Here is a 26,603-nt window from a genome sequence, read left to right on the forward strand (position 1 = left end):
TCAGTCTCAGGTGTCTGCAGGTAATCTTCACCTCTTCTCTCCCTCTTCTCTTTGTTGTTCTGTGCTGTTGCTCCTTTTCCTCCAGTCACTCAGGTGCGCTCTGTGCTCTGTGTGTGTGTTCAGTGCTGTGTCTCCAGTCTGAACTCAATCACACGCTGAGGGTGAACTGAATGTGCTGCTCTCTCCCTTGTTCCCTCCTTTCTCTCTCTCTCTCTCTCACTGATTATTCTGGCAGTCATGTGACCAAGTTGTGGCTGTCAATTGGCTAAGGCCAGTTTGCAGATCCCACCCACAGTGGTGGAGTGAGTAATTACCCCTCCCCTCAAGCTTTCTGTTTCGCTCCTCGTTTTTTCTCCTCTCAACCCTTTTTCTCCCCCTCTAGTTCTGTTTCATGGTAAAAACAGCTCTGACTTCCCCTTGGGGAGGATTGAGTGAGGGCTGAAGTGCTTTGGGTGGGAGAGTGAATTTGAACTCAAGACCTTTCAAGACAATAGACATCATATGCATGCATGTATACATTCACAGTCTATGTCAGTTGTCAGCAGCAAATGGATTTCTAGGTAATATTCATCTCTACCTGACCTGTTACACCCCTTCTCTGTACTTAGTTACTGTGTACTCCTTTGTCTCATCCAGGGCTGTGTTTAATGTAAAAAAGATACTCAAGGCTAAAAACCTTCAGGTTGGCAAAAAAGAAAGATGGATTAGATCAGAGAGCAGAAGCTGCGAAGGCTAAAGAGCTAATATCATGAACTGTGAGTCGACTTTTCACACAAAACTGTGAAAAGTCAGATGTATATTCTGAGGGAAGTCACATTTCATGTGGTGTGTTCTGAAGCAATGCCTCAGATGTAAGTTGATACCCAGAGGTGGATATAAGGAAGATGGATGAGGAAAGAAGCCTCTGGTAAAGAGATTGTGACGTCTGTCAGAGTGAATCTGATCATATGTGGACGGAACAATGCGCAAGCACGCGCACAAGCACACAGGCACAAACACGCACACGCGCACACACACACGCACGCACACGCACACGCACACACAAGCTCTAGAAATACATAAAAATAATTAATGTTCTCACACAGTGTATGTACATGAGTATTCATTCTGCCACGTACCATGTAAAGAATATTCATAAAAGACAGAAGAGCCTATACATGTACTTACATTATAATCACATACACTCAATTCAGCCTAACCCAGACAAACAGAGTCAAGTCTGAAAGCATTTCACAGGAGGTCGGCTTGGCAACCTGCACAGAAACTAATTGAGCTCCATTCTGGCGTATTTTGTCTTCTAGTTTAAAAAAACGCAATTTCTGTTTAAATGAAATGACACTGGCAAACTTTTACTGGACAGAGTGTGAGTTAATGATGCACTGGTTATTTTCTGATGTGATTGTGTTTTTGTTTAGAGTTTAATGTTAAAGCAAACTCGACACTTCCTCCATGTTGACCCACTCCGGATTATGTGCCGGAGTGGGTTATGTGCATTTCAATATCACAGTAGAGCCAATGCGTAGATATTTCTTACCTACCACTCTGGTGCTCTGTTTGTATTTTTAAGAAAAACATTGTTCTTATTCTGCTGTTATTTTAAATTTAAGTACAGGAATGTTGTCACAGAAACCAGATGTAATTCTCCAGTTTTCTGCAAAAAGAAAGATTTCCCTGTCACTGAATGAGCCCTGTGAATTTATCTAGCGAGGGCTTTAGCAAATGTTCATTCGTTTGCAAAAGTGCTGCACTCCAGCTTTAAGCTACTGTCAGTTCAACTTTAACATTCCAGATGTTTCACATTAAGGCCTTGGAAGCATTACAAGGCACTTGCACATCTGTAAAGTCCTTGCAGGTATAGGTAAGAATAATCCACACTGAAAAAACAAACAATAATCTGCACAAACATGCATAATAATGATAAATACATGCAAACTGCTTTCACACACTTACTTTCCTCTAATTAAGTTACAGATGCAAACACATCTGTATATATATATAGATTAGCTGTGATAATATTATATGTTCTATGTGTAATGGGTGATTAATAACACACAGCATGCTCAATTATGAGACTGTCTGAGACCACATTCCCATTCAGGGGAGTGGGTCCAGTGCCAGTCATAGCCGCCAGTTACAGCCGTTCCTGTGGCTGTGTCTTTGGACTAAAGGGTGAACTTTGGCAGAAAACAATGATTTTTAACAAGCAGAAGGGCAAACAGGGACGGAGCGAGGGATGGCGGGACTGTGGGTGAGGGGGACGTAGACAGATGAGGATGGATAGAGGAACGAATGGAGGAAAAGCTGGAGGAACAACGAAGAAGAATGAAAGCAGGGCATCAGGAAGAATTACTAGAAGAAGGTAGGTAAAAGATGGAGTGGCAGGAAGACGGGGAGGTAGAGAGTCATAAAGAAGTGGGGATAAAGGAGGCTGGAGTGGAATGAGAGCAGTGGATATTCTGTGTGTGCAGACATGTCACATCCTGCCACCGTTACAGGACAGGGCAGGACAGGACGACAACCATGGCTGAGGGGCACTGTCTGGATTTATTCACTGCATCTTGTTTTTGCACTGACAAAAACAGTAAAGGTCATTTTTCTAACCCTCACTTATGGGTTTTGTTTGGGTTTAGAGCAGTTACACTGACCGTCAGTGAAATACATTGACTGCCACATCACAGGAGACATGCATATCCCAATCTAAAGGGTATCTTAACCTTTACCTTATTTACTTCTATGTCAGCCCATAGAACAAAATGAACTGGATGGGCCAGGTCACACAAACCTTCGCCTCCTGCTTCATTTTCAACTATCCTAAGCGAGGGGCAAATAAAACCTTAACTTCCTCTGGCAAAGCAAATCGTAGTGTTGCTTCAAGTTGAGTCCAACTTTGGTCAAATTTGACTCGCGGTATTCGCTCAGCATTTAGAATAGAATAGAATAGAATAAAATAGGCTTAAGTGACAACAATCACTGCTTTGAACCTGTTGTGGAAAGGCCAGAGAAGCCAGAGCCATCGTGTTTGGTCCAAAATGACCATACATACACAGGTTATGGAATTTAACTCCTTCCAGAAGCTGCGTCTGGATGACTGCTGTTTCCAGCGCTACCCAAGGCTGACCTGCTAGCTCGGGTCTGTACCAGGCCCTGTCTCTGGTGGGTTTTGTTCTCAACCCTGATTGGATTCACATGAGATCTGAGTGGGCCTTCAAACAGCTCCTGGTGACGCCTACATGTTTGGACACCATTAAAAGGCAGCTACACCACAGCTAGAAAGCATGTTTCGGCCGGAAACCATCTCAATCACAGCACTGTCACATCGGCTAGAGCCTGTTCCATTCCCCAAACTGCATGTCTGGTCACATGACCCTGATCCTTCCATCACAACATTAGTCACTGACTGTCACTCTTTTCACATCACACCTGCACAGACAGACAGGGAGACAGACAGGGAGGGAAGGAGGCATGGACAGGTGGGTAGACAAGCTCGAGGCTGGTGTACTGTCGCTGCCTCTGTGTATCACATCTGTCATGGTTTTTTCCAAACTTCTCTCCCTGTCTGATTGCTGCTTGTTGTACAAAACTGACACCAGAGTCCGATGGGGACAACACAGACACAGACACACACACACAGTCCACCAAATAGATGACCTCACCCTGTCTGACTGGTTGGCTGGCAAAGACACAAACATACACACACACACACTATACAAAGTGTTACATAATCCCAGTGGACGACAGACTGGAAGACTGTGCCTAACAACCCGTGCAGGCCATTATGAGGGCAAACAGAAAAGACTAAATCTGTGGCCACTGAAGGGCCACGTGCCACCTTTATGGGATGTTGTTTATTCAGGACAAAAAGACAGGAAACAGCTTGGTTTTCACAAAATAATGAGATTTCCAAAACTGTATAAGCTATATTCCAAAAAGAATCCATGAAGTTTGTCATAACCACATAGAAATTTTGACCTGGTGATGGAGCTACAAAAGTCAGGAGATAAACAAAATCATTAGGATGCATCCTCTGGGGGACATAAATATAAATACAAGATTTTATGTTCATCCATCATGTAGATGTTTAGTTATTAAATAGGATAAGTGTAAACTCTTTCCTGTTGGTGGCACTAGAGTAATGTCAGGGGATCTTAAAAGTCAAAAAAGTTAATCATCTGGAGACAATGAACATCTGCACAAAATTGCAATTCATCCTCTATTTGCTGAGATTTTTCAGGCTGGACCACAGCTGAGTACCGACCAAATTGATACAGCCAATCTCCAAGACCACACAAGCATGACTAAAACGCAACAGCATGTGTGATAAGTCTGTTAGGGGGGGGAAACACAAACAGTAATGTATGCGGTTTCTCTGGAGTTGCTCACGGCTTGTTCCAGTCAATGGGTTTAATTGTTGCTGCTTGATTCATTGGATGGTGATGCTTCAGTTTAATAACCGAGTCGGTGTTATTATTCCAGTGCTTGTTGGAAAAATTGTTTTAGCTTCAGAGTTAACAGTAAACATCCCAGCTGCTTTGTGTCAAACGGACGTAGCCCAGTCCTGTTTGGGCCTATGTAACCCACATATGGACAAACCAGTGCTTAAATAGCCACAACACACCATCTGGGTTTCCCTGTTTTTCCTAAAATTATTGTTGTTCAAGGTTTATGGACGACATGACTGCTTCCCAAAAGTTAAGCTAAAGCCTCTCAATCGCCCCCTGGCTTCAGTATAGGTAATAAACCCTGCCTCCTCCATGTTAGTTGACAGGACCTGGGCTAAAAAAAACACTTTCTGTCATTTTAGGTAGTTCTTATAACACTCCACATGTTCAAGTGTTAATGTTTTGGATAAATTTGGTTTTAATTACTAATTTAATGATTTGATTGACAGGGAGAAATGTTATGATTGACAGCTGAGACTGACTCGCGATTGTCTGAGAACGTGTATCAGGGGGAGGTCCATGCTACGGCTCCGTCCCCCGTTCTCTACTGCACGTCTCTGGCGTCTCTACGTCACAGGCGCATGATTGCAGCGTTCGTATCCAGGATATTTTGGCTTCATCTTTGAAACTGGAGGAAGTGGAGTGATGTCCTCCTTCTTTACATACAGTACATAAAGGAAATGCTCACCTCTCCTGTCTTTCTGAACAAACCAAAAACAATCAAAACATGTAATGTGTTAAAACACTCTCATAGTAATAGTTCATAATGATGGCGCTACATATTAGTGATGTAACCAGTTTTATTTCAATATGTTTATTTATCTCACAAACACAATCTGTGTTTTATTGTTTATATCAGCCAACATGGTCGTCTTGTCATCTTCCATCCTGCTTCAGTGTAAAATGTGTAATAAACACACATTCCCACGCAGGATATTCAGGAGTTGTGGTATTTCTAAAAATGGCAGACAGCAAGTTTTCTAAAAATTGAAGAAATTCCTTTGCTGTTAACTGAATACAGACAGGGATTTTTCTGGATGCTAATATATCACTCAAAGCAGGAACAGGGGGAAGAGGTGATGATCATAGGTGTAATGGTGGTGTGGGGAGCGGTGGGCGTGAGGGAAGTGGTGGAGAGACAATTTATGGAGAGAGACAGACAGTCTTAAAGTGATGTCTATTTATAGCTCGATCGCATCTCCTTGGCAGCCTTCCTCCCCATCCTCGCTAAACATCGAGGAAGCCCCTCTTCCCTTTTGTCGCCAAAGCAACCGCCTCCTGTTGCTATGGTAACTGCATGGTTCCTCATCAGTGTGCTGACTCGAGCCACATGGGGGGTTGGGGGAAATGGTTCGGGGCATGTTTGGTGGTGAGGATGGGGGTTTTGTCTGAAGAATCATGGGCTGATGGAGGGAGGGTGGATGGCAACAGTGAAAGCCAACAGTGTGTGTGTGTGTGTGTGTGTGTGTGTGTGTGTGTGTGTGTGTGTGTGTGTGTAAGTGTAAGTGTATGTGTGAAAGTGAGCAGGGCGAGGGTTATTCTCATGCAACATACCCCAGGGATGGTATATCACTATGCTAATGTACTCTGCGTCTTGCCACAAGCCAAAGAATTCTCTTCAGTCAGTGGCGTCTTTGTATTAATCGTATACATCAAGCAAGAAAGTCTGATGATGGAGAGATGAATGAGGGATGAATGTGACGATCTATACTTCACTACAATATATCACAGAGAAATACACATGCCCTTTACAGTACATTAGTGCTGGCACTGATCTCAGGATTTGATTCAGTTCATTTAAATCACTATGAATATATTAATTACGCTATCCCATACAGCTAGACGCTAGATTTGAAACAAACGTTAAATATCTCACCTTAGATTTTTACATTGGGTGAGACAATTATTGTTGTAGCATGAAAACTATACCAGCTGTGGATGTGGCTATCCTCGGTTGCTGATGAACCATATGCTGGGATGACTATACATCAAATTAGACCTGGACCATGGCCATGTACTGTACATACTGTAGCTGAGTTATAACTTCAGCTCTACAAGCTTCTGTAGTTTAATTGTCACCATTTTCCAAGGGATTCATTCATAGATTAAGATGACTATAATAGGGGAATAGGGGACTGATGTATTTATTTGAGATGAAGCAGGAGAAACTATATCAAGCCAATTCTGTCTATAATTGAATAATAATAACCTAACAATAAATAAGCCTATCATGTCTATTCCCGCCCCTGTGTTTGTAGCAACAAACAAACAACATAAAGGAAACATCTGTGAGACATTAAACTGTGGATGTGAAAACATGAGTTATGAAAGCTGTGTTGATTTCACTTCACTTCACTTCAGTCAATCATCTCACATCCGGTCTGGGTTTCCATCTACCCCTAATACCATATTATTCATTCATCCATCCATTATTATATAACACGTGTCCTTTAAGAGTCATGGTGGGGGGTTAGAGCCAATCCCAGCTAACATTGAGCGAGAGGCGGGGGTGCACCCTGGACTTATCGTTAGTCCATTATATAGCGACAAATACCCACCCTCACATTCACACTCTTGGGCAGTGAATAGTCTCCAGTGAACCTAAGCTGCATGTCATTGGTCTGTAGAGAAAACCAGAGTACCCAGGGAAAACCCAGGGCCAGAAATACTGGCGCCATACCTTCCCCCCAGTTTATCCATCTGCTATTCATTGTCATCAAGCGTTGCTTTGCTTGATGACAAAATGACTTAATTTGCCTAAACAGCCCATAACAGAGCGAGGAGAGAGTCTCATTCATATTTATTAATTAATGACATAATAACCAGCAGCTCAACTATTCCCTGTGAAGCAGCTGCAATCGCCTGATCTAAGTTCATCATTCATAATAAATGAACCTGGCGCCTTCAGCTAATGTAGCCACATCTGCTTCACCCACTGACGCCTCTGTCATGAAGACAAAACACATACAACCTCAGACCCTGCTGTCCATTACCACCACCATGAAGTGTCCATTACACGTGAGGTGTAAACACACGGAAAGCCATTCTGCTTCTCCAACCATCAGCTTCATTATCCCAGAGGACACTGAGGCCGTTGACCACGAGGAACCACAGTCGTACAGAGCACTGGAACCTGGCTCCTGAAACTAAAAGCTGATGGTACAGGGGAAATGAAAATAATGTCAATGAAAATGTTAAGCGTGAGATTCATATCTACGGCTGCTACTATGTTATATACAGGAAGTATCAAAAATGTATTATCATAAGACACATAATTTTTGATACTTCCTGTGCTTCACATGTCTGTATCGCGATATGTATTATTATAGGGTATAGCGCATGATGCAGTACACAGATTTAAAAATGTGACCTGAAAAACATATAAGGGCGTGTCACTGCATTTTAAGGCTGGGTCTGGCACCAACACATACAAAATAAAGGTCAGAACATAACTTTACTTAGATCATAATTTCAATTGTATTATGTGTTATTAAAGGTTCACTGTGTAACATTTTGTGGCATCTAGTGGTGAAATTGCATATTACAGCAAATTGAGTATCACTCATGCGGGCTGAAAGAAGGTAAAACCCCTTCAGCACCATGCAGGCTCGCTGCTCTTTAGTATCACTCCATCCTGTTCGCTGTTCTTCAGGCTGCTGGAAGATTATTCTCATTTGCAGCTCAATCCCTGCCCCACAGTATTTCTCTCTTCTCCTCCACTGACTAAAATACAGCTTTCAATTTCTTTTGAATGTTCATTTCTATACTCACTGACACACACATGCTAGGAATTTGAACTTTACAAAGCTCAGCGCAGAATGTGTGCGCCTTGATTGTCTGCTGCTTAGCTCATGCTGTTCTTTGATGGTCCTGTGGTAAATCTGTCTCCCTCCTCACTCTTCATCTCTGTCTCTTGCTCCCTGTTGGTTTTGAATATATTTCACAGACTGGTACAGATATGCACCAGTGACCAGTCTTGTTTACTTGTTTTACATAATTAAGATGCTGACAAAGGGAAACTTTGCTGTTTCTGACAACCTCCCACTGAGGTCTGTGCAGTGGAATCACTTCTAAAACCCTATACCACAAAATCCCAAACAGTCTTATTCCTGCTCTCTCTGGCTCTGCATTTTGCTATGTTGCCCTGCTTGTGTTCATGAGTCCCTTATAAAAGTTAAGCTGGACCTCTGACAATTTTTGCGGCATTATTGTCACTATGCAGTGCCCATTCTAAACTTGTATCTTTGGAATGGGCTGTTCTTTTGTACCGTGTTAATGCTCAGGAGCTACTTCAGAATTATTCCTTGTCATCAAACAGTTTGACAACATACTGTCACTTTATATAGTTTTTATAGTTTCTTTGGGCTGGACGTTGTGTGCAGAGCTTTTTATAAACAGTCTATGGTGCAGGAGTGAGGTTTTGGTTTATCCTTCCTGGTTTATACGCAATGAAACTTTTAGACTGAATGTTTTTTAAAAAATTAACCTGAATTTGTTTATTCAATTTTAAACATATTGCATGTCTTAAATCTCACCAAACTACGCACTGCACTTCCCTGGGCCCAGGCCAAGTGCGTAGCCAATAAAATTAAATGTTCGCAAGTGATGAAATGTTCGCAAGTTCGCAGTAACTTTTAGAATTTGTAGGTCTATGTAGTTGTTTATGTCCATGTCCTAGTTTTGTTTATGTCCATCAGTAACGGCCTTGTCAGTCTAGTGTCTCATTAAGTCCAGCATCTGTTGCTGTTCCTACGGCAACAACAACTGATCCTTAGTCTCTATAGCAACCCCTCCTCCATGTTTCTTCTCCTCCTCTTGTCCCTCCCTCAAAAGCACTTTGTGTCTCTGTCTTTCAACCAAAACTTGAAAATACTAATTAGACCTTTTACAAAAGTTTATATAGAAAGACGTTCACACATCAACCGTTTGTTACTGAAGACGATAAGCGAAGCTCCTTTGTGACTGTTTAATAGCGATGCACTCGGGTTAGACAGACAAATTAGTGTTTAAAAAGTTACAAAGTAGGATGTTGTGAAAGTTTCATTATCACATGAAGACTTTCAACATTCCTGAGTTGTCCAAAGTAATGTGTGTATATAACCCAACAAACAGAGCTGTTCTCCAGACATGGAAGCACAGTGCCTGCTCGTCTGCGTGTCGAGAGTCTGTCTCAGAGTCCTGCATCATTTCAAAGCAAAAACAACTGGTGCAATGTTTCTTTACTTGCATATGTATCCAATCTAAAAAATGACAGGTTCAGTTTTTATAGCTGACTTTCACAATGAACATATTATAAGAGAGTCAGTTAAGTACTCCAGCATATGTCTCTGTGTTTCAAATAATCCAATCAAACCTTTAAAGTCTTCTCTTATATGTAGCCACTGTGTTGAAAGTTTACACATCTAACACGATTGAAGCACTACACTACTACTACACTAGTTTCACAACAACATAGAACAAACCCATTGCTCATTGGGTTATATTTGCCACTTCCCATTCACTGCCGTGCAGAACTGTGTGTTGTCAGGGTAGAGACGAGGTCTAGAGGCAAATGTCAACAGTGTACATACACATTCACATAATATTCCATCCCCTTGGGTTTAGCCTGATTGAGCTTGGTTAGGATGAGGAAAAAATACTTTGTACACCAACCATCCAAAATATTTGGTGCTTGTTGTACATTTAAATGCTTTAACTAATATTTTTGGTAAGGATTGTCTTTCTCCCACAGGAATTTAACTGGTTTAAGAGCTGGTGATTGAAGACTATACAGTAGCATTTCCAAATTATTGTTCAGTACTATTCAGAAAGCCTTTCTGTATTGAAATATCTAAATGTACTAAAAATTACTGGTTGTGGAAAATACTTTTTCCCAGTACTTCTGCATCATACTCTAAACAGTCAAAAATGACAACACGATTCTATGTTGACAATAGCATTACATTGTATATTTAATGGAATGTGATTGTATCTCAAAGTACTGTATGTCTTATGGTAGCTCTGTCTACATATCCCTGTATTTACCTCTTTATAAGCATGTCACAGTTTCATGCACATAGTCTTACTTTCTTTATCTGCCTCTCTGTCTACAAGGGTCTCTTAAGTTGATGTCTTACCTTTTTGAAACTTGGTGTATGCCTGTCTCTCTCTCTCTCTCTCTCTCTCTCTGTCTTCATCTGCATCCATAAATCAGTCCCTGTCTAAACCTCCCAGTCGCTCTGTTTGTTTATCTCCCTGCTTTTTTGTCCTGTGTGTTTCAGGACAATCCGTTGCCTCAAATCTGTCTGTTCCAGTTGTTCTGTTTTCTTGATATCTCTTGAGTCTGTCTGAAGTCTGTCTGCCTGGGGAGTGGCTTGGCTTCTTCTGTTCTCAAAAACTTTAGTCTCAGGATCCGTTTAAATACATTTTTTTAAGCTAAATCTGCAAAACAGACTCTCTATATCAATCTAATACACGCACAAGACTCACATATAAGCAAATACAGAATGTATCTCAGGTAATTAACATTATAAAAATAAATGACCACCCATAAGACTAAAGGGCACATACCCAGAACTGACCTATAGCACTGATGATACCATACGTGTTTTAATATGCTACTCGTTTAGGGAACAAAATCATATTTTTTACAATTCTCTGAAGTATGAACCCGTCTGTTTACTCACCTGCTGCCAAAGCAAAGCTTAACAAAGCTTAACTCTGCTCTACTTAACTGGGAAACAACACCTTTTTACAGAAGAAAGGTTTTCAAGGAGTACAGGAAAGATTAATAAGTGTCTAAAATGGTGAACTTTTCATGTAAACTTCTGATAAAGGGGTGGTCTTATCCCACAATTCTGAAGTAATAATAATAATGCAATAAAGTTTAATAGAAAAGGAGTAATGATGTTCCTTTTCTGTGTATAAATAACTGTGGTGATGGGTGAAGTGAATGTTCCCTCTGATAGAGTTTCAGCACCATGGACAGAGTCGAAGTTTTCTTCAGCTCCACCAATTATAAGTCATAAGAGCCATTTTAATAATCAAAGAGAATGTCTTCTGATGAAGCGAGACAGACAAATACAAGCATACATTCACTAAGTGTAAATATATTGGCTACAATCATGGCAGAAACTGCATGTTGATGTCTTGTATTATGGTATAGCATCGCTTTCATTATTCTGAAAGTGTATTGTAAGTTTTGCTCACAGATCCAATCAAACTATGGATGGTTCAGACAAGAAAAACAAACATAATCCATGTCTTTCCAGACTCTTATAATATGTGTAATGAGGACTAGAATGAATTTATTAACACATGTTAAGTGTATGTGACCATCATTGTATGGATGCTCGAGTTAAAAATCAAAAACATGTTTGGTGAGGTGAACGTGACCATGACATCTGATTTTAGATCACTAAATTTAAATCATTTGAATAAATTATATCTGGACGTTCCGGAGATATCGCGATAACGAGATTGACACAGATGGACACAGATGGACAGACAACCAGTTTGGGGCATAAACAAAGCTCTATTGTTAAAGTCAGCTAAGTAATGTCACAACACAGCCATGATCTAATTATAATGCCATGATTCAAAATTATTGGTGGCTGGTCAGAGGAGGGGGCCACATGTATGTGTGCTGATGGTTGACTTATGTGTTTGAGCAAAAAGTGTAAAAGAAAACATTTGAGACGGAGAAAGCTAACTGATATTTAAATTGACAGGATATGTGATTGTTTCCTGTGTTGAAATTTGTACTGGGGGAAAAAAGTCTTGATACTGCTTATGTCATTAAAGATATTGTTCTCTGCAATCATGGAATGAAATTGCACCATTTCTCTGTCCTTTTAGCCAAACTGTAACAAAAACAAAAATCTAATTCAAGGTCTGAATCTCTTGTACTGTACACTGACGTTTGTCTTTAGATATGGTTTGATCCAGCAGGTATAGGGGTCAGCACCCAGCACCACCCCCTGCCTGCCAACCAGTGAAGTGGATCATCATTGGTGGTTTTCTATTATTTCTGTTAAATACAAAAACACACAGCCTTTGACTAAAGAAACCTAGATTTTGCGGGCGTACAGATGTGAAAAACTGTGGTCAACACGAACACAAGCTTACCTCGCTTCCAGAAAATCTTGGAAAAGCAACACAAATAGACGATCTGCAGCATATTTACAGATGTTTACAATGTAGGAGACAAACTGCACTCAACTCACCAAAGTTTTCACTGACTGAGTTGATATGCCTACTTTTTAAAAATGTCAATATTGAAATATATTAAATCTTATGTGCAGCCCACACAGCTGGCATGGGGCCATCTCTGTATGGGGTGAGAATCTGTTCCTGAAGCGTCATCTGAACAAATAATGCAGAGTGACTCACACTTCTCTCCAACAGTGAGCTGTTGGCTGTTACAGTGGCACCAATGAGGCAAAATCCCAACACATCCCTAAAGCTGTCAAAAGGCATTAGCTCATGGTCCCTGGTCCAGGGAAGGGGCCATACTGTACAGATGTCCCTTATGGGCTATCATCTAACAGCCTGCGTCCCAATGAAAGGAGCCTAAATAACAGTGGAAAGCACTGATACGTTCTATACACGCCTGCCTATAGTAGTAGTAGTCCTGAAATAGAGTCATGTCTAAGTATGTAGTTCATGTGACCACAAAGGCGCTAAGATCCACCTATAAAATACAAATAAAAACATGTTACTCCCCTGTTTTGCTAAACGACACTACGATCTGAGAGACAAGAGAAGAGACCCTAACCCTAAAGTCGTATGTGCATTTATGCAAAATTGACAGCTATCAAGTGTGCAATAAACTTCTAGGACCGCAACCTTGGTTGCGGTCCTAGAAGTTTATTGCCTACTTAGTGAGAATGGGAAGGAGTGGGGTACAGCATGTGGTAGGTGTGTTATTTTGCTTGAATGTGTGTGTATGTGTGTGCGTTTGTGTGCACAACCCTCAGTCAGTGAAGGAGCTGTTGTGTCACAACCAAAACTTCTCTTAAACATTGCACTGATAACTGGAATGGTTACATTAGTACAAAGCTGGCTATGTTGTGTGTCCCAAGCATGACACTGTGGTTGTTGTTGTTATGATGATTGCACCAGTACCACGCATCAGGCACTCCCACTGCCAAATGCGAACACAATGCATACCTGAGTCCTGTGTTACTGCAGCTGTAAGTCACTTTTCATATGAAGTTATTCCATCAAATGAGTATTGAATATTCATGTTCACATGCCTATGTCTTAACGCATCTGGGTGATGAATTCATACTATTAAAAGATGTGCAAATTGTGGTGTACAGTAAGACGGAAACACTCTGGGGTTTTCTAGTAATAGTCGGCCTGAAGGTAGGAAGGTAGACAGACAAATCATTTAAACCCTCTGCAGTTCAGGCTGGTTTGACTTTTAGACGTAAAATAATCCAGATTTGAAAAGACCACATATTTCCTGGTCACAATGACAGATGTTGATACAGAGGATCTACCACCACACTGTGGAGTGCTGATACTTTATTCATACCCTACTCGCCTTTTGCCTTCGGTTTTTCTGTCAATTTTGTTTTAATACTCCTCTGCACCTCAGTATTTTAAACACAAGTCTCCCAAAGGTATATTTCTTTCACACCCATCCCCTCTTAGCAGCATTCTTTCACCTCTGCATATCCCTCTATCTCTCCCACAAGTCTGCCACAGAATCCTCTTTTCTCTCTTTATCCTTTGCGTCTCTCTCCTGTGGTGCACAAAACAATATTTCTCCTTATCTCTGTACTCCTCTTTTACATCCTTAAGTTTCTCTCAAAATTAATGAAAAGCTTATTATTACTAACTCCAGTTTATTGTGTTTCAGCAGTTTTCCTCCATGCATTTACCTCACTCTTATTTTGTACGCCCCTCTCTGTGACCCTCTTAATTCTCTCCTCTTGTTTTTTTCAATGTGCTCCACATGCCTTCTTATCTTTTGTACAAGGCTTAAATATCACTCTGGGTGACAAAGACCCACCCTGGATACTGACAAAGGGTCTCATTACACAAAGGGCAAACAGAGCCAGCTGCGTTCAGCATTCTGTGTTCTTGTTCTCTCTTTAAAAAACAACATACAGCCACACAAGCACAGATATATGCTCCAAACAACAAACACACAATATAAAGCCTTCATGGGAATCAAATCAGACAGTTAATGGTGCCATGTGTCTTACATGGTGCTGTTTCCTAATTTGCTGCAACGTGTACAGAAACATGCACTGACAGCAAATGCACACGTGCATAAGAGACACACATCACCAAAACATATCCACATTCACAAAAGACAAAACCACTCTGTGTGTATCAGGGATTAACAGTCAACCCAACCAGCATAAATCACCCTATTCAGATATTTGCATCCACTCAGAAGTGGCAAGTGGCAAAAATGTACTAACACTAGCCCCTGCGTTCTTGTGGAAGGAAGTAGGGGGCATTGATCAAAGCTGCCTAATAGCCAGGTTCAACACTGCTGTTCCTGTGGTGCACCGAAGGCTGGCTCAGTACTCATTACAGCCTCCAATGAGAGGCAGAGACAGGAAGTTCTGACAGGAAGGACAAGGAAATGAATCCTCTGGATCTGCGCATCTGCATAAATCACAGCAGTATACGCACGAAACACTTCAGGTCCTCTGGAAAAAGGCCAAACACACACAGACACACACACACGTATGCAGACACGCAAACATGCACTTGAAAGTAATGACACATGCATGTGAACAAACTATAATAGTCACATGGATGCATCACTACACATGAACATATACAGGTGACGTCCACATTCTCACTCACACACATAAGCACAAGTGTAAATCTATTTGATTTTTAGCTTCCATGTCTGGCCGCAGTAAACTTTGTTAGTTCCAAGTCTGCTGAAAATGAACATTTTCTTTTGGTCAGTACCTGAAGCTTGTTATCTTAGATAAGGTTTCGTAAAACAACCGAAAAGGAGCAAACTGCTCCACTGCATATCACGAGCCATAGTCTGATGAATCCAAAACCGAATCATCTTCAAATTGCAGAGGCTGTCGATACCAGAAAGACCTTCTCAAGAACCTGCTGCCTTTCCAGAAGGAGCAGATGGCCCTCTTGAAATCGAGGGCCTATACTGACTGTGGCTTACTTAACACTTGGAATGGCAAGAAAGCACTTGTTACTTGTGCACAGAGAATGAATGGCTCACAGCAAAGACCAACAACCCCCATGAACTGTGGCTGCATCTCATTTCTGTTCTCAGCAACTGTCACCTTGTTGCTGAAATGTGTCAAGAAGCTCTCAACTGTTTTCCATCTGTCATTGTGCTAGCATACCACTGATGTATCTCAATAATGGGGCATGAACAAAACACAACAAAGCCACAGGAGGATTTAAAGTAGGACTCACCTATGTTGGAGAAGCAGCAAGGCAGCAATCATCACAGAACATGGAAAGTAAAATCAACAAAAACAGCAAATTACTATTTGAAATTGTCAAAGTTACTCTCAGGAGACACAGCAGGATGTAAACTGTTGATGCATAACAACAAAGGTGAGTTAACATGAAACCAACAAAGCCCTCGGAAGTCTTTTTCTAGAGGAAGTTGTAAAGAGACAGGCAGCTAGTGAGGAGCCAAGAGTTAATTGGAGACAGAAGAAGACAGAGTGACACCTCACACCCGGATGCAAAGAAACTAGAGCACGACTACAGTGTTAACACAAACACTTGGACAGAAGAGAAACAGAGAAGGAGGGTTTTCATGTGGTGAAGATGCCTAGGGGTGTCGCTAAAGAGAAAGACCCGGTGATTGGTTAGTTGCAGCACACCTGTCAACAGCAACTCTGTTAATCGTGAGAACATCCCAGCAGTGAATCATGGGGAACCGCAGATAAAGGTCAAGCCAATGCACAGCCCCAGTTGGTCATCACTTGAGTCCATGCGAACGTTAGTCACTCAGAAACCCACCATATTAGACACGCCAAAAAGTCCCAGCCAAGACAAATGTGTCCATGCAAGAAACAATGAAAAAGGGTCTAATTTATCTACCTAATCTCTAATGAATTTCAAATTTCTAAACTACTGAAGCTGGATAGAAGGTCATGCATGATGTATTTTTCTGTTAGTTACTCTATATTTAACCTCTACGTTGTCCTGGGTTGACTGCAACCAACCTTCAATGGTGGGGGCAGGTGGAGGGACCGCAGCTGGCTCCTCCAAGGGGTCAGCAAAGCTGGGAAAGAAGGGCTTAGCTGCAGGGTTAAGACCAGATCCTGGAATTCCCAGAGGGCTGACCGATGGAGGGGAAGAGGGGCTGACGACAGGGGACGCCTGCAGAGGGAGCTTCTTCGCTCCTGGCGAGGTGGGACTCTTCACTGAGGATGAGGACGATGAAGAACGAGACTTCTTGGATTGTTTCTGGGATGATGTTTCATCTTTGGGCTCTTTCTGTTGGAATTCCTGTGCCGTGGTTTTGGGGGAGCGGAGAGGTGCTGGGCTTGGGGTGTTGAAGGACAAGCCTAAGCGCAGAGGAGGACCTGAAGTGCCGATGTCACTGAAGTCAAACATCTCGCTGTTGCTGCTAACCTGCGAGTCGTTCAGGAGCCATGACGCGTCTGACGGTGAAAGAGGTGGAGCTGAGGCTAACACCTCACCCTTGGGTGAAACGCCAGGACTAGACTGCGAGGCAGGGCTGAAGGCCGAGGTGTCTTCCTCAGGCATGACTTGTATACATGACTCTTGCAGGGAACTGGTATTGCCAAACATCCCGCTGTCAACCAAGTCACCACCCACTTCATCGTCTGGAGAGAAAGATGGAGAAAAGGCCTGGCTGTTGTTGCCCAAACTGGCATTCTCGGATTCCATCAAGAGATCAACTTCATCACCAAAGTGAGGAGTCATGGGAGACGAACCAAGTGTTGCAGTGTTGCCAGTTGAGCGCATGGTGAACGGAGCTGCTGTAGCTTTAAGCTCGCTGTTCAGAACCAGTGGACCAATGGGAGCACCTGTTAGGGAGAACAGGTCTTCGGACAGGGGGGCAGGAACCAGATCTTCATCTGGGTAGACCTCCTTTTTCCAGGGACTGTGGCTGGTGTCCACTTCTGTAAATGAGGCCTCCAGGTTTGCCGGAGCTGAACTCCCTAAATCCATCATCACCTCCTCTGTGATCTGAGAAGTGGCTGCAGACGAAGGAACAAATGGTTCTGCCATCACTCCCCACTCCTCTGGAAGCTTCTTCCTGCTCTTCCCCTTCTTCCCTCGGCCTCCACTCTTCCCAAGCTGCTCCTCCCAGCCTCCCTCTCCTCTATCCCGCCTTGGGCCAATTCTCTGGAAGAACTCCTCTGTCGGGGGAGTGTTTTCTCCCAGTGCTTGCATCTCAGGGTGACCCCTGCTCTCCAGGTTCTCGTAGGATCCCTCATCTTTCTGTCGCCTTTTCTTCTTCTTTTTCTGTTTTCGGTCCGACCCCTCTGTATCCCTTTCATCACCCCCAGCATAGGCGGTGCTCTCTCGGCTCGGCCAAATGTCAGGTGGGTCATCAGGGCTGGCTGCAAGATGGCTTGCATGGCGACTGATCATCGTATTTACGCTGGGAGAGAAAGGGAGGTCTGAAGACAGGCAGCCACCCTGGTCAACCCAGCTGTCGGCTAAGGCACCTTGTTGTGGGTGAAGAGGGGAGAGTTTAAAGTTGGGGGTGGGTTGATATGTGCATATGAATTGGTTCCCTTAGTCTAGATCAAACAGAAAGTAACTAACATCCGTCTAATATAACGTACACAGTGTCTATCATGTACACATAATGTGGACACAGAGACAAAAGGAAATAATACTGCTTCATGGAAGAAAGGAGGTCAATTAGGCAACAATGCTGCAACTAAAACAGTGTTTTTGGTTTAAGGACATTGTATCATAAAGCTTAGGTCTGACGGCCAATGATGGCAAATACCAGATGTCAGGTTGAATTTATTCTAGATAGAAGAACGTAATAAAGGGAGAAGACGTAGATGAGAGGAAACAATTGGAGGAAAAATGTCCCTCTGAAACAAAGTTGGTTTTATACTTTGGCCCAGTTTGGCCACACAAACACAAACACACACACACACACACACACACACACACACAGCTAAAGTGGAGCATCTGTCAGACCCCTTACAGTACTGTGGCTCTCAAGAGGGTCATATTTCATTTTAACGAATCCGTGACAGAACAATGCTCATTTAACGTATACGTCCTGGAGGCAGAAAACGCCCAATGAGAGAGAATACCTTAAATGTTGTGTTGCAATCTCATTAGGTTTGGCCATTCTGCTACATGTGCATGTTGTGCTGTTACTGTGTAATTTCAACAGTAAGACAATTGTGAATTACAAAACAGCACAGGAATAGGCCAATATCCCTCTGTGATTAAATGCAATTAGATGTTGGACTAAAGCCAAGGCTCTATTTAATCTAGATTATTTATATTGTTACTATTATCTCTCAAATGATAAATGCAATTGTTTTAGTGGCCTTCCAAATAAAGCTTTACAGTAAAATGCCAGCAACACTATCGTCCACCATGCAAACGCAGATACTGTTTGCACTTAAGTACAGAACACTGCAAAAGTATGAAATCATTATTTTGGGTTCTTCCCTTTTTAGTTTTTCTTTTCAGCACGGCCCTTGCATCCAGTCAGAAATGCTGCATGTGATTGTAAACAACTACAAAATTATAGAGGTATTCTGTTTCAGCACGGTGGTTTTATCCAATCTGCCGATCAGCCACTGGTGATGAGAATAACTCTAGAAGTTAATAATAACGTAAGTGAAAATGGATGTCAACAGAGCAGGATTTAAAATATAAACAAGCTCTGCAGTTAATTTGTCAGGCTGGGAATGTGCATTAGATATTTCTTAGACCTAAAATGAAATCTATTTATATGATGTCTCCAAATGGTACCTGTGAGTGGAAAGCCAAACCAGTGACTGAGGGTAGGTCTAATTAATAGGCTATATATGTAATTAATTGTTACAATTACTGCACTTTAATGGAGATAGATGTAACATTATCTTAATTATTCAGCACAGGATATTTTCATCCTGTCGTCTTAAATTATTCCAGTATGACCAACCAAATATTCAGGGCATCTGGTTTGCAGTTAGGCTCTTTGTGCTCCTATAACTGGTAGTGGGAGATATTCAGATTATTAATATGCTAAAAAATGCAATATACTGTAAATATGTTCAATAGATTGTCATGCAGACTCATAACAGTTGTTTTCATAGATCTGCACTCCGCATCATGTGATATGGAAATCAGGGTTGGTGGTTGCTGCATTGTTGAGTCACCATGTGTTGCCTCGTAGTTTTCTCACATATCCGTTAACTGATCTCACACACACACACACACACACACACACACACACACACACACACACACACACACACACACACACACACACACACACACACACACACACACACACACACACACACACACACACACACACACACACACACACACATTCAGACCCAGGCTCTTGACTTTTCAAAATAAATGCTCTGTAATTCTGCTCGATTCAAAGTATTGCAGCACCAAGAATGAAGATTGTGCTTTTACTTTGTGAGATACGGTAAAATAAAAATAATCAAACTGTCAAAATGATCTGGCAGGACAGATTTTATTGCTGGTCGACCAGTCGCGCCAACAGTTGCCGACCACTGCTGTAGTTTATCCAAGAATGTAGAAGAAGAAATGCTCAACTCGCCAACTAGTGCGCTGCCCCACTCCCAATGATTCCTGTGTCCAAATTGCACCAAGTTTGACACTGATCTTCCTCGAGCCATTAAGAATACACATGCCAAGCGGATAAGATGAATGGTTCTCGAGATATGCTTTTCACATACAGACATGACAGACAGACATTTGTGGAATTATTTGGTAGATTCTCTGTGGCTATGACCTTTTTTACCTGAATGATGAACCTGCTCAGCACTTTTCTAAACACCACTCAGCGTGATTAGTTATTATTGTTATACCATACAGTGCACCTACATGGGCACATCTACTTTCAATATGCAATATTCTACACACTAAGAAAAATGAGGTTTGTCCTTTAATTTGTCACTAGGCTGCATATTTTTGGACTCAGCTCATGGTTATGTGGTTCTGAGCAAAGTCTAACATCCTAGTGGTTACCAGATGAAGATGCAACACCACTGGTATTTTTACCCTGCTTCTTAATACTCAGGCACAGAGGGTTCTTCCACCTGCTGTGGAGCAGGGAACCATGGGGGCTGAGCTGCTGTGATGCTTTGTGCGTGGTTCCACTGGCCCCACGGGATGTTAGTGTGGCTCTACTGGGTGCCACAAGCCACAGCATGGTGACAGTCACGCCAACTAGGCTCAGACATGCATTGAACTATAGAGACGCCCTATGGGGGCGAAGGGAAGCCACTGGTGGGTGAGATGCTGGTGAGTGAACATTGAGAGACACGGACAGCCTCTCTATACTGTATACACGCACGCACACGCACACGCACACACACACACACACAAACGCACACACACACTCAACACATGTATACCGTATATATCTTGAAGCTATTACATGACGGCACACCCCCTATATATGTCAGCATTAGATGTGCATTGACCTTGAGCTGAATCCCCATTGAAGATGGAGTGGGTGCGTAAGGAAGAAGCTATAGAACAGCAAAGACAGTCAGCTGATCTGAGTACTGCACCCCTCTGTGGAATGAATCAGGCAGTGCAGCAACACTCATGTACCTATACGATCATGTAGATTGTACAATATATAGAAAAACATTTCTTAATTGCCACTGATGTTAGAACGCAGCGGATGGAAAAATAATGGAAGAACATCATGATTCAAAGATTCTATAGTTGAAGTACCACTGCGAACAATGCTATGAAATTGGGTCATTATAATCGTGATGACTACTAGTTATTATATATGATATAAAATATTATATTTCTGTGCATTTGATGTGTCAAGTTATTGCTCATACTAAAACATCCCATTCTAGATCATCTATATATTTCTGTTCAAGCTTTAAAAGATTAGGTTACAGTATTCCCCTCAAATAAATGAAGTAGAGCATTGCTGAAGAAGACCGGTTTACTTTGAACGAGATACACACGTCTGTCTGTGGCATGTGAGCTAATCTGCACGTGTCCTACCTGCTGTCAGGTCTGCAGGGCTGCGAGGAACCTGGGGTTCAGGCAGCATGGGGCCGTGTTCTTTAGGGGCCTCTAACCCTGCTGGGGGTGTGGCGTGCTGGGGCTCTGCTATACTTGGGGGCCTGTCTGCTTGGAGAGTTGCAGCTCCTAGCTCCACATTGACCCCCTTCCCTCCAGGTTGGGAGAAACCTAAGGGACAGACACAGATGAACAGGTATACAGGGTCAGTGTTACATATTCACTGAGCTTTGCAGTAATGTTACTGTTGTCAAAGGTACATCAAGAATAATGCAATATGTGCAGCCCACTCATATAGTGTAATCTTACTGAGGGGAAGCAAGTGTGTGTACTACAAATACACATTTTCTCTGCATTTGAAAACTATATTACCATTGCCAAATAAAGCTATACCTGAGAAAGCTCCCATCAGGTCAGTATCCATCATTTGGGCAGGGCTGCTCTGAGAGTCCAGAGGATCTATATAACCTGCCATGGAGGCTGACATGAGGGAGGCAAAGAACAGCGGGTGGGAGGCATGGGGAAAAGAGAAGGACAAGAGTGGAACATAAGAAAGAGAGAAAAGTTGTCAGAAAATGGTGGGTGGGGGATGGAGAGATGGATGAAGTCGTAAATAGAGGACAAGAAGAGAAGGAAAAGATGAGGTGGTGGGCGTAAAGGCATTAATCATTTAGATTTGGTAGACAAAACAGGAGAGTAAAAAGGCGATAAAGCATTGAAATCAAATGCAAAATGTTTATCATTGTTGATAATCCATGTGTGATATTATTCTGAGTACAGTACTGCACTGAGAGCTTTGGTCTCCAAAATAACTGTACATCATTATTACTGTATTTGTATAACTTGTGTCTGTACATATGCTTCTCTGTTTATCTTTGGCTTTTTATCTTTGTTTAGTTGTAAATTGTTGTTTGTATCTTGAAAGCTACAGACAACCAGCGACATATTTATAAAAATATTTCAGTTTACCTCCTGCATGTGCAACATGATGCTGTCAGAACAATTCAAAGTTCCTACTATAACTTTCCCCTTTGTTCTTGGTAAGAATATTGTAAGTCGCTTTGGATCAAAGCGTCAGCTAAATGAAATGTAATGTAATATCAAGTCATTCAGTGAAAAGTCTCCAAGATGCATATAGTCCATAATCAACCAATTGCTTTGACAAGAAATTTTATACACCTTCTTCCTTGTTAATATAAAAATGTTCTTTTAAGATGCCAAAGCACCATAAGTGACATCAAAAGTTATGCATTCATGGAATCAGTCGTATAACTGCTCGTAAGGATATTCATTACATTTCCTTTCGTGCAAGTGTTACTTTGGACTTTTGTGCTTGACCTCCGTACCTGATAAGAAATCTGTGGCCGCGGCCTGCTTCTGGTCAAGTGGGAGTGGCCGCACCTCTCCTTGAGGTTCTGGGCGTGACGCTGTTATCTGTCCCCCTGAGGTCAGCTTACAACCTGCAGTGACAACAAGGATTATCTAACATGAGTTCTCCCTCCTCACTGGTGACGTGTTACTGTACAACCATAATTAATGGCACGAGGCTATTAAATATCACACTCCTCTGAACACAAATATGCAGAAATAACTCCAAGGCATTTACAAAACAAACAATCGTACATAGTGGACTCACAATACACGCACGAAATGCTCACATGGACCTGCACAAACACACGCACCCGCTCTCTCTCACCTGCCGAATTTCCTCCCAAGAGCAGATATCCGAGTCCCATGCAACTCAACATTCAGTGGTTTTTGCTATGTGCTGCTCTGTGCCTCTGACTCTGTCTGTCTCCACTGCAGCCTCAACTGGCTCTGAGCTACTAACACTGTGAACCCCCAGTCATACACGCACTCACACACAATCCCAACACAAAGACACACACACAGGAATGCAATCACAGTCGAGGAGTCTGGGTTTTTGTGTGACGTCTCTCTGTCTGTCTGGTTCAGGTCCCGGGCCCGGCCAGTTAGCGCCTCCCCCCTTGCAGCCCACTCCCTCCCTCACTACTCCTGTAGTCACCTTTCAACTCTTGCGCCAGCCTCCAACCAGAGACCCCTGACTGAGGCTGCACTCCCCGACCGCCTGATTTAATGTGGCTGGAGAAGCGGGAGAATAAAGATAAGGAAAAAAAGACGGGAGAGGGTCAGGGAGGAAGATGCATGGACAATTAAAGTAGCAGTTACAGGATAGCAAAGAACAAGAGACAAGAGGGAAAGAGGATTACAAAATGGGGGAAGTAAGGAGGAAAAAAGGGAGGGATGAATGAAGGACAGAACAGACACAGGAAGAAAGTGAGGCAGAGGAGAGGAGGAAAAGAAGGAGGGAGGCACCAGTGGAAAACCTCTTCCAGCAGCATACACAGAGGGTGACAGTGAAGCGAGCAGACAGGACACTACCCAAAGTCACAAACGCTTCCATATATCAGACACACACAGAGGCCATGGCGGGGTGACTGTGTCTGTCTCGACGGCACACACAAAAAAACACTCTGTCGGCAGGGTCACCGATTGATTCAAAAACACTAATGCAGCAGAGCTCTTCCTCACAGTTTCTGTCTTTCTGCCTGTCTCTCTCTCTCTCTTTCTCTGCTTTGTGAACAAACATTTGGGGACGTAACAGGAGATGTGTTGTGTGGCCAAGACAAACACACCTACATGCACCCAGCGTCTCCATGCTCTTCTTGGTTAAGTCAGTGAAGTGGAAGCTTTGCGGGAAACCAGCTTTCCTGCTGAGCTGTCCCGCTGTCCAAGGTGCTGAAATCAACCTGAGCAGCTTTGAAAAGGGCAGTCAGGGGAACTGGTATGAAAACCTTAAATTATGTATTTGTGTTTACATTTTCAGCCCTTACTAAACCATGTGGTTTCAACAGGGCAGTTAACAGTCTTACTTCAAAGCTGTGACCAGAGGGTGTTTTATATCAGGGGAGGGAGGTTACATAAGTACTTATCCTCAAAGCTGGTAGCTGTCTGGTAGGTCCCAATCACTCAAAGAAAACATCTCTCGGGCAAAATCAGCAGTTATATGAGGAGACTCAGCTGACTAAACTGACTAGAGAGTAGTTGCCTAATAATGTGGTTCTTAAAGGGGAATAATGGTACCTTTCTACCTGGGCCCTTCGTTTGTAAATGTGGGCGTGTAAATTAATGGCACTTACTAAAGGTTTTGGACTTTCAACCATCACCATCCACCTCCATCATCCTGCAACCACCCAAGTGTCACGAGATTCGGAGTGAGACTCACTCTCACATCTTGTGAGACTTAGGTTATTGCAGGAAGACGGAGGTGGAAACATGAGAGAGAGAAAGTTTGGTTTTTACCTCTGACTATGATGGCCATCCCTACTTGTTAGAGCTCCAACAAACTAAGGAGCTAATGAAGAGAGAGAGAGAGAGCAGCAACAAGCAGAGGATGGATGAACTGCTGCACAGTTGAGAGTGAGACTTCTCGTTGAGGAAGACATGTGTAATGTTGCCAGACTCTTAACAAAGACCCAACATTATATTGTGGACTGTTGCAGTTGCCCCATAAGATTACGTAGTAGCCACTGCTGCTGTGTCACGGCTGCCATTTATGTTTGCTGATATGCACTAATAAAAAAACTTATATACAGAATAAACAGAATAAACTATGCAGATGTGCATTAATGTTTGCATTTTAGGTTAAAAATATTTATTCTATCAATTGAAGTTCTATATTTGTGTTTTCCTTTTTATTTATAGTTATTTATGATAAAGTTCATGATTGAATTGTAAAATATCAAGTTTTAAATACATTTCTTTGTCACAAGCGTTTGATATATTTGCCAAAATATCGGTATCAGAAATTGTATTACTACTTAATATCCGAATAGGCCACCAAAAATCAGTCAGAATCTGAACAAAGTGCTTTAGATCAATTGGTACCGAAACGTATTTGCACGACAAACCCCTCAGACCATAAGACAGGTTCAACAACACCTTCATCAAACCCCTTGATGGATGGGATGGCTGGGTAGGTGAATCCTTACACATTCTAGAAATTGAGATTGTTTTGGCTAAGTCTCTTTGTAAGTAAATCTTTTAACATTCATTTTGTTGGAAGTCGTTGGGAAAAACGGAGATATGGACTGTGAAGTCAGTCAAGACCACAAAGGAAGAATCGTGTTGGATTTATGCTCCACACACTGTACGGTGTTTAAGGTACCAGCGCTGAACTGCTCAGCCTGAAAGGAGGAGGAAGACCAACAGTAACGCATCAAAAGGGAGTGTGTCTGTGTGTGTCTGTAGGTTTTGTGTTATGAACATAACTCAGTACAGTGTCATCGGTGGCATTACTGTCTTGACCTTTAACAATTGTCTCCTTTGAGATGAGAAAATATAATAATGTACACGGTATCTACAGCATCACTGAACTTTGGCAGCAACATTTTTACATGAGAGCAAATATAACCAGCATAACTAACTCCCAACTCTAACTTCACACCTGTAATGTGCATTTTATATCCCTGCCAAGACCAGCTCCCTTTACCTGTGAGATCCAGAAATATTTTGTAAGACATGTTTAGTGTGTGGGTGCCCCCTTATGTAACATGGTCACTGCAAAGTGCTTGAGATTGAATATGATCTAATACCTGACCCATGTCTGCTGCCATGTGAGCAGTGTCCTGTACAATGGCTCCTTACTAACATCAATGTGTTCCTCTCTTATATGCATGCTTGTTACAATTACTACCTCTCAACACTAGTATGATTTTAAATAGCAAAATCACTGTTCTCTGAAGTAAAGATATTATAACGGCTACAGTTTATGGTGCATAGTGCTGCACCGTGCACAATTACTGACTTTACTTAAGCATACAACAAACAATGTGAAATACTTAACTTTAGTTTTTTTCTCTCAAGCAGTAAAACAATTTAAAGTGAAATTAGGTTGCTGACCTTTCAAGCTCCGGCTGTTTATTTGAATCATTCACTGCAAAATTGACTGCA

The 26,603-nt window shown here is 42.2% G+C and overlaps 1 protein-coding gene across 11 annotated transcripts in view; it reads right to left on the reverse strand.

Moving 5' to 3' along the window:
* Window positions 1-26,603, reverse strand: part of LOC118098393 (microtubule-associated protein 4) — a 97,598-nt gene that overhangs the window by 27,489 nt on the left and 43,506 nt on the right. For 6 of the 11 annotated variants that reach the window (XM_035142145.2, XM_035142151.2, XM_035142144.2 and 3 more), the window contains 4 exons: window positions 22,976-23,089; window positions 22,023-22,109; window positions 21,612-21,800; window positions 16,607-18,085 (listed from right to left, as the gene is read on the reverse strand). In XM_035142145.2, coding sequence (XP_034998036.2) covers window positions 16,607-18,085; window positions 21,612-21,800; window positions 22,023-22,109; window positions 22,976-23,089 — 1,869 coding nt within the window. Of the gene's footprint in view, window positions 1-16,606; window positions 18,086-21,611; window positions 21,801-22,022; window positions 22,110-22,975; window positions 23,090-23,325; window positions 23,552-26,603 lie in introns of those variants that run through there. The other 5 variants (XM_035142147.2, XM_035142149.2, XM_035142152.2 and 2 more) reach the window with 4 other exon arrangements.

This window comes from Hippoglossus stenolepis, chromosome 19, assembly GCF_022539355.2.
Source record: "Hippoglossus stenolepis isolate QCI-W04-F060 chromosome 19, HSTE1.2, whole genome shotgun sequence".
Taxonomy (NCBI): Eukaryota; Metazoa; Chordata; class Actinopteri; order Pleuronectiformes; family Pleuronectidae; genus Hippoglossus; species Hippoglossus stenolepis.